The sequence below is a fragment of the Plectropomus leopardus genome, unplaced genomic scaffold (genome assembly GCF_008729295.1).
Source record: "Plectropomus leopardus isolate mb unplaced genomic scaffold, YSFRI_Pleo_2.0 unplaced_scaffold5071, whole genome shotgun sequence".
Taxonomy (NCBI): domain Eukaryota; kingdom Metazoa; phylum Chordata; class Actinopteri; order Perciformes; family Serranidae; genus Plectropomus; species Plectropomus leopardus.
In genome coordinates this window covers 1-8,729 of record NW_024655668.1, presented here as the reverse complement: position 1 = coordinate 8,729, position 8,729 = coordinate 1, and the positions used below count along the sequence as shown (strand labels likewise).

At 38.2% G+C, this 8,729-nt stretch overlaps 2 protein-coding genes across 3 annotated transcripts; both read right to left on the bottom strand.

Moving 5' to 3' along the window:
• Window positions 1–16: 16 nt before the first annotated feature.
• Window positions 17–2,818, bottom strand: LOC121939565 (transmembrane protein 233-like). The gene is made up of 3 exons (XM_042482571.1): window positions 2,545–2,818; window positions 1,229–1,363; window positions 17–107 (listed from the first exon to the last, which is right to left on the bottom strand). The coding sequence occupies exons 1-3, from the start codon at window positions 2,728–2,730 to the stop codon at window positions 96–98; spliced, it is 333 nt and encodes a 110-aa protein (XP_042338505.1). The 5' UTR covers window positions 2,731–2,818; the 3' UTR covers window positions 17–95.
• Window positions 2,819–6,467: 3,649 nt separating this feature from the next.
• Window positions 6,468–8,652, bottom strand: LOC121939564 (RNA-binding protein Musashi homolog 1-like). 2 transcript variants are annotated; one of them, XM_042482569.1, is made up of 4 exons: window positions 8,550–8,652; window positions 7,284–7,343; window positions 6,933–7,087; window positions 6,468–6,851 (listed from the first exon to the last, which is right to left on the bottom strand). In XM_042482569.1, exons 2-4 carry the CDS (start codon window positions 7,315–7,317, stop codon window positions 6,777–6,779), a joined length of 264 nt encoding a protein of 87 aa, XP_042338503.1. In that variant the 5' UTR covers window positions 7,318–7,343; window positions 8,550–8,652; the 3' UTR covers window positions 6,468–6,776. The 2 variants fall into 2 exon arrangements, with proteins under 2 accessions (XP_042338503.1, XP_042338504.1); XM_042482570.1 differs by having other exon boundaries at window positions 6,469–6,818.
• Between the last annotated feature and the right edge of the window lie 77 nt (window positions 8,653–8,729).

The following is an 8,729-nucleotide window of genomic DNA, read 5'->3' as shown; positions in this document are numbered from 1 at the left end:
GAAAAAGCCCCCCGAGCCCAGCCAGACATCATCATCCACAGTTTTCTGTTCAACTGTCTTATTTCTCTTCTTCCCTTCTTTTCACTTCCAAAGCACTAAAAATCCATCTGGAACACAAACACAAGTATGTTAAAAAGGACAAAAAAATCCTAGAGACATATTTTAAAATTTACTTTCATTTACACAGATATCTTCATATCTTAGTCTCTGTCTACATCAGGTGTCACGATGGCAGATTTGACACAAGATACAGTGCATGGCTTTTTTGCGGAATCCCACAGTGTTCAGTTTTAAATAACTGAGTAGCAAATATTAAATGAATACATTCTGGAAAATATATGAATAAGTCAATAGTTTTAGAAGTCATTCAAGAAATTATTGAACACAAATTAATTATTATAAATTGTATAACTTTTCATCCCATGTTATAGTACTCATGTTACTTATGATGAGTTTTTTTTTTTGTTGGTTGTTTAAAATTTTTTTTAAAAGAACCCCAAAAGTTTGTTTCTATTTCATATTGGTATTTTTCAAAATGAAAATTTGATTTAATGTCACTTGTCATTACAGTGTTGTTGCCACTGCCTGTAATGACACACCCCTTCCTCTTAAGTTATCAAATTCAACAGCTGCCACCAGTTTTAGCCAGTTAGCACCTGAAAAAGGGCATTTAGAAATTAAAGTGATGATAATTAACTAGATTAGATAAATAAATAAATACTAGAATTTTAAAAAAAATGAAGAAATGATGAAATAACATTTGGTCATAATAACTTTTTTCTTCAGTTATTTCAGAAATTGTTGGACCATGTTACACAGTTTATTTATATCAATCAATTTGTTTGTCACATGAAATCATATAGATAGAATTTCATTGAATTCAATAACTAGTAATGTAATTACTTTTTTTTCTTCTAGCTTTCCACCACAAAGGGAGATTATGAAAAACATTCTGAAACTACTTTTAATCTTTGTATAATAAAGCATTAAAGAGGACCTGCACTGAGTTTAAATAGGCAACTAAAACCTCTGATTATGGTCTTTTTCTTTAGGTATCAAATTGCCTTGACAATGACATTGTGAAATTTAAAAACATCACGTTTTACTCATTTAAAGTGTGTGTGTGTGTGTGCGCGCACGTGCGTGCGACTGTGCGTGCATGCGTGCGTTTGTGTGTGTAGATGTATGGATCATTAGTCACACTGCCCAGCCCTATAGTGTGTCTTACAGTAGTAAAATGAACGATGCAGAAGATAGCGATGATGAGAAGGCCGATGATGATGGAGGCAACAGCCACATAGAGAGCATTCCTGCCCAGGCGCCGCGACCCGTCATAGTCACCCTGATAATAGCTGTTTCTAGACTGAGGATAAGAAATCACTGTGACACACAAAACTCTCTCAGTTCATTTGAGGATTTAGCTTTTAAAATGTGACACAAACCTGCTGAGAATTCAGTCAGTCCCAGAAATGAAAAAGCCAATTGATGCCTTTACTTTAACCCTTTGAAACCTGGGGTTTTCTTGTGCTGCTTTCAGACACCTATCACAGGTTTTTAAACCTTTGAACCCAGAGGAAATTGGGGCAATTTCTTTCAAAAACATGTGGAAAAAAGTAATGAGCAACTTGGGAAGAAATGTTTCACAAATTGCAAGAAATTATTACATTTTGAAAATTGTTCTTAGAAAGTTAGCAGAAAAAGTGTGGGGAAAAAAGATCACAGCTCGGGAAAGATCTGTATTTATAGCTAATTATCGTAATTAAATATTTGAAATTATGCCACAGAATTATTAAAATTTTGAAGCACTTTTCCCAGGTCATTTCGTTTTTTACTTACATATTTATTAGTCAGTCAGTCATTTTCTGTAACCGCTTGTCCTCGTAAGGGTTGCGGGGTGGCGGGCTACACCCTGGACAGTTCGCCAGACCATCGCAGGGCTTATATTTATTAGTTTGTTTATATATTTTTTTTCCAATTTTCAGTTAATTACTTGTACTTTTTACTAATTTTGTGGTCATTTCTTTTGTTGCTTATTGCCTTTCTCTCATGTTTCTGAAAAAAAACCAAAACATTAAGCCTCTTTACTCTGGTTTGAAGGGGTTAATCAAAATTTGGAAACTTTAAAGTATCATGTAAATCTTTCTAACCAGTGTTCCTGGTACCTGGTCACATGGTTTAATAGTTAAACTGTGTCGTTTAAAATGTAAACAGGGCTGCAAACAGATAACCAGTCTGGAAACATCAGATTGTGTTGACAGTCTGGTTTGTACTTTGGCCATTAACTGAATGCAACATGGAAATTTTGTTTCATTTTCCAAAATGGAGGATCAAGTGGGTTTGTTTGATGGGCAGAGCAGGTGTGTGTGACTGAGTTGCATCGTGTCCAACACATTCACTCACATGTCAGAACACTGTGTAACTGAATCACAAACATCCTGAGGAGGAAACAAACTTATTAATCTCTCTAACACATTTTTTCCGTGCTGATACCCGGCAGTACGCCTGCATACTGTCTGATGATATATAAATTTAGGAAAGGCTTACCATGATAGAGAAGACCAGGGCCACAATGTTGACGGGGTATGCAGGACAAAAGCAGGTGAAAATAGTCAAACAAAGGTAGCTGCGGAGTGGAGGCGGTGGTTCCTGTTCCTCTATAGAACCGCGGTCGAAAAATGCACTCCCACTCAGGGAATTTTTAACTTGCGAATTAAGCACTCCAAGAGCCATTGTACCTGACAGAAATGAAACACAGTCAGGAGGATGAAAAACACCCAAATTAGAGCCGATGACAAGTTATAAACAAGCTGCAAATAAACAGGACCGATTCCAACTTGAGGAGTTGAAGTCCAATTTTTAACTATAAAATGCCATAAATCAGAAGTTAAAAGTCTTGTTTTTAAGTCTGATATGTTGTGTGGTGGCTGTAGTCCTCGTTCAAAGCTGAAAAAACAAAGTTTGTGGGCAGAGAGGGAGCAGGAGAGAGGTAGGAGAGGATCACTAACCCTGCTGGCCTGTATCCAGGACACTGCCCTGAGATGAAGTGTGAGGGATCGGACTCTGTTTACCACTGCTGGCACTTCACAGGCACACACACCACATGCTGAGACATGGAAATGATTCCTGTCTACAGTTCAGTGGCATAACGTCTATGAATGTTGTTAACACTGTGCACCTTTTACAGTATACAAGAGTAAGAAACTCTGCTGTGCCATGTACCTCTTTCTTTCTGTCGCTCTGGGACTGTCACAGTTTGAGACGTTCGGCCTGATAGTTAGATCGCTCGCTTGTTTGAAAAAGGCCCTTGTTGTGCGTTTACTGTATCTTTCATATGATGTCGTAGCTTTTCAGCCTTAAGTAGAATTACCACCTCACAGTTGAATGCCTCCGCAAACCCGCCAAGTTGAATTTAAGAGTTTACATCCATGTCTGCGAAAACATGAATGCCTCACAGACATTTCCCCCCCAGCACAGAAGACCTATACAGTCAGCACATTTTAACGACAGACACCAAATATTAGTGTCACCAATTCAGTATCTGACCAAATGCCCCCCGTTCCGTAATATGGCGTTGAGTTATGAACAGAAAAGTGTTTCTTAAGAACGTTATGACGTCACAGTAACTTTGGCCTTTGATCTTACGGATGTAAAATGTTGTCAGTTAATTATTTTATCCTGTTAGATATTAGGGTGAACTTTTGTCATAATGAGTTTACGAGTTCTTGAGTTGTGGCCAAAAACACGTTTTGTGAGGTCACAGTGACCTTGAATTTCGAGCACCAAAGTATAATCAGCTTGTGGTTGAATCCAGATAGGGTTTTCTGCCAAATTTAAAGAAATTCTCTTAAGGTGTTGTTAAGATATCACGTTCACAAGAATGGGGGTTTTCCGTGCTTATTTATGTTAACCCAAAAACATTAACGCCACAACTATCACCTGTGCAGAGGCATTAAATTACATTTTCCAACCTGGTGTCCACATTCTTAATGATATTTTCTGCCATGCTTGGGATAGTTTTGCTAATTCCTGCTATAATCAGAGCAGAGTTTTAACACGCACAGTTAATTTAAATGTTGAAAATGTTGCTGCCTTTATTTTGGGGGGTCCAAATATTTAATGTGAATTTTAGTTGAACTACTGCTGTATAACCTTGCAGAGAATCACCATAGCATGCACCATTTTTGGTGTGAGGGCCGTGTAACCCGAGATGAAATCTGCTTGGGTATGGTTGTCTTTTTGAACATTTCCGCCAGATGTCCCCAAATTCAGAAATGTTCAAATCCTAACCCCACAAAAGTTTAATTCATCTATAGAACGAGCACTTTTCAACCTAGATTGCATGTCAGTGCTGGTCAGCTGCTGTGATTTCAGTGTGCTTGCATATATAGTCAGCATTATTATTTTTTTTTTTTAAACAACAACAAACAAACACCATAAACCGCTTTAGAATAATTTATTAGGATTTTAAAATTGAAATTATCAGAAAAATAAAACAAGAAAAAAAAACAAAAGAAAAGCATTGCTGTAAAGCTTGGCGGGGGACAGCCCAAATCTTAACTTTAACTGAGCTCATGTAGAGCTACAAGCTCCATTCAAAGCATTGGCCCTTTTCCTTACATCAACACAAAAAAAGACATCATAGAAATCAATATACAAGGGGAACAAGATCTCAAAACAGAAAAATATAGTTTCTTTTTTTTTTTTCTGAAAAATAAGTCTTAATGCCGCAGAATTATCCACACGTCGTCTGCTATTACCAATAATAGTACTATTTTCATTTTTAAGGTAAAAAATAACTTATTGCTTTATTGTAAGTTAAAAAGTTACAGTGTTGGTGTCCAGCAGTAGTTTTATGTCGTGTCCCAGGCGGTCTGACAGAGGAACTGCTGGCTGGATCAGGAAGTTTTCTGCTGTGCTGAACATCAAACAGGCTGCAGCAAGAAGGCTGAACAAACAGCCTGCTTGTTTTTGCAAATGTTGAATTTGTTCCAGCTTTCTGACTTTTCCTGCCAGCCAGTGTCGTCTGTACTGAGGTCCTGTATCAGAGCCGACCGGGAGCGAGACCCTGTTCCATTTCTGGTTCCCTGCCCAAGCCCCCTCTGTTCACCACTACACGGAGCAGCAACTGTGTATAAACAATATGTCGGTTCCAGAGGAGCGCAAATTTATTAAACCTAAATATGAAATGGGAGGGAGGCGGGGAGAGAAGCAGATGAGCCACAATGGAACAGGGGGATCTCTTTTTTTTTTTTTCAGTACCAAAACAAAAAAAGGCAATCGAAATGATCCTTCGTTTGCCACAAGTAGTTCCATATTACAGCTTGATGTATGCGCACAAGCACTCACTCACACACACTCAGACGCAATCACATGCACCTTCAACAGCAATAAGAGGACAGAACATGATTGTGATGTTTTCTACAATTGCTTCTCTGAGAATGTCCTTCATTTGTTTTCACGGTAGAGAACACCGCGTAAAAGAATTTTTTAAAAAAGAAAACAATAAAAACAAACAAAAATAAAACATTAAGAAGTGAATCGCGCAAAAATATATATATAATATTTTCAAAAAAGAGGAAGTCAAGTCAACCCCTCCCCCGACCCCCACGAACCCCTGATTTCTCCTGTTGAAGGTTGTTATTCTTCCGTAGTCCGTCATCTTAATCTGAAGTCGTTTTGGTGAAGATGCAAGAAATCTGGTTTATCATGGCGTTACATATATGAAGTTGCTTTTTCAAGAAGCACACAATGTGATGAGTTTGTGACAAAACTGTTATTGAACCGAACAAATGTGCCAGACTAACTCCTGGAAGTTTTATGTCTCAGCAGCTGTCATCGACAGCACTGTGCCAAAGTGTCGCCAGAGCCGACTGGCCAACAATGTACACATATATACCATATGCATACTGATAAAAGTAGTGAGATGACCATACATAGTAGTAGATGACAGCCAATCAAATAGCTGCTAACCCTTTCCAAACCAACCAATGGCATGCGAGCCGGTTCAGTAACCCCTCCACCCTCACCCTCACCCCAACGTCTATGTACAATATCTTACAGGAAGACATAAAAACATTGCTTTAAAACCAATTACAGAATAAAATACCTTACAGATTATCATTATTATGTCAATATTAATAACAATATTACAAAGGTTTTGTTTTTAAAGACTACCAAAATATACATTTAAGTTTTTTTTCATGTTTCCGTGATGCTTGAGTTAAAAAGAGGACTTTGTTGGATTTGTTCTTCCTTTGTTAAAAATGGTTTTCAGACAAAGACCCACCACGCACGGCTTTTCTTTCTTTGTGCACATCAGTAACGGCTTTGAAGGATTCCATGATGAAACAAGGTATCACATTGAAATAAAATAATAATAATAATAATAATAAAAAAAATCCAAAAAATTCTCCTTTGTGTTTTCAAAAAAGACAAAAAATTTCTCCTCAGATATTCTTTTTTTTTTTTTTTTTTCAGTTTTCTTTTCTCAGCTTCAAAAGAAAATAATCGATAACGGAGGGAAGGGATCTAGTTATTACACGGGACAAAAGAGGAGAGAGACGGGGGACGTTATGTTGAAGTGAGATTAGTACAGCAAAACAGAGTTCAGGATTTTAAAAAGATATTCAGTCGGTGGGTGGAGCTACAGAGAGCCAGGAGAGCCTGGAAGAGCCTGTGGCCGGCCAATCAGGTTGTGCCATCTTAGGGGCAGCCAGCATTGTGATTGGCTCATCAGCAGAAGAGAGGCCCTCCCATCTTCAGTGACCTGAGTCTTCTCAGTGGTAGCCATTAGTGAACGCAGTAGCAATCAGAGGACCCTGGGGATGCACGGACAAGAGCGGATACACTTTCTATTATATTTGGGAATAATACGTGCATCCATGCGTGCATTGAAGTGTGTGTGTGCGCGTCAGTGGGGGCGTTTGACTTACCCCTAGACCGTGACCAAACCCTGTGCTGGGGGCGGGACTAGCGGCACTGATGTAGCTGCTGACTCCTGAGTCCTGGTTGGCTGCAGCGTACAGGTCAGCCATTGGTCCAGGGCTGCTGGTGCCCAGGAAACCAGCTGTGCGTGAAGGGGTGGAGCCTGAGAGAAAGAGGAGACAAGTCAGACTCCGACACTAGAGGGCTTCTCATTCACAAACACACATAGCTAAAAATACTCTTTTATTTGTCCAAACAGGACACAGTAGACACACTCTACCAAAAGCAAGTATCTGCACAGGCACATGCATTCTTTGTCTCAGCATGTCTCTCTCACACACACACACACACACACATACCTCTAACTACTGCTGCAGCTGCGGCTGCTGCCATTGGTCCATATGCAGTCAAGGGAATGGCTGAGGGTTAAAAAACACACCCAATTATTACAGTGATTGTGGATCGCTCTCATATGAGATCATGAGTCACAATCTACAGCTCAGTGTCTGTTGACTCCGCATCTGCTCAAACATCTGATTTGTATCTAACAGAAAATTAAAAAAACAGCTGCATATAACATCCAATAAAATCTGACTTTAGACTCTTTAATTAAGGAACAAAATAATACTTTTGATAAAAACAAGGAGGATAAGAGCTCAAATACAACTCAGAGCCACTAGATGGTAGTGTTAAGACAGAGCTGTCTGCAGATGCAGGGAATGTATTCACAAAACATCCAAAGGCTAAAAGTAGCTCCTAACTGGCAGAACTAGGAGAAACTTCAAAAAAATGAGTATGAGAATTTAGAGGCAGTCCAGAGGACTCCTGGATCAGCAAAGATCTGTTCATAATTAGCCAAATGTTGCATTTTTAATTTAATCTTTTAATTTATTTCAAATATTTTTTTTAATTTAACTTGTAATTTAAATGTAATTTATTTGATTATATCTAACTTGCAAATGGTTTGATTTTTTATTGCATTTTATGTTAAATATGTTTTTTACGTTTGAATTAAACACACATTTTAACACATTTCTTATTTATTTATTGTATAATGTAATTTGTTTTTAAATTTTTGTTGATTTATTTTTATTTTTTAATTAAATGTTATTTAATTGTCTTATTTTAATATTATTTCATTTTTTTAAATTTTTATTTTCATCTTAGTAGTTGTCTCAGTAAAAGTTGCTGTCAGCACCTTCGGGAATAGCTCTTAAGAGGAAAACCTTTGTCTGAAACTAGTTAATACGACCATAGGACTCACAGACAGAAAGTTTATTTTAAGTTTAAAAGGTTAATTTGTAGAGTCAAAGGTTCCCACATATCTCTTAAGATACGTTATCAAAACATTTGGAAAAACATTTGACTGGAACAATTGCAGGAAGCTACAAAGCTTGTCAAAATTTGTGCCTATTTTATCACCTGAGTAAAACGCTTCATTGTTCTAGTACACAACCTGACTCTTTTCATCAAAGACAGTCAGTGTACATGAAACTTCAGAGAATACTTTGACACTCGGGGTAATACACTCATTCACATTCTTGCCGGCAGTTTAATTTGAGTTTCTGCTGCTGAATAGCTTTTTTTCTCACTCTGGGCCGTTGGAGGAATGAGGAGCCACTGACCTGCCAGCTCAGGGGGGTGGGATGATGTCAGGAGGGGGGTCCTCTCTAAATGGAATTCTAGAAACAGAGAAGGTCAAGAGAGAGAGCGCTTTGTAAATACAGTCACCATCCACCGGCCAGACTACAAAGCCCAACACACACACACACACACACACACACACACACACACACACACACACT

Bases quoted from the DNA above. Each gene is read 5' to 3' on its own strand.
- LOC121939565 (XM_042482571.1), bottom strand. From the start codon at position 2,730: ATGGCTCTTGGAGTGCTTAATTCGCAAGTTAAAAATTCCCTGAGTGGG. The intron at 1,364-2,544 runs GTAAGCCTTTCC...TCTTATCCTCAG, and splicing joins CCCTGGTCTTCTCTATCATG to TCTAGAAACAGCTATTATCA.
- LOC121939564 (XM_042482569.1), bottom strand. From the start codon at position 7,317: ATGGCAGCAGCCGCAGCTGCAGCAGTAGTTAGAG. The intron at 7,088-7,283 runs GTATGTGTGTGT...TCTTTCTCTCAG, and splicing joins AGCTGCAGCAGTAGTTAGAG to GCTCCACCCCTTCACGCACA. The intron at 6,852-6,932 runs GTAAGTCAAACG...CAAATATAATAG, and splicing joins GGTTTGGTCACGGTCTAGGG to AAAGTGTATCCGCTCTTGTC.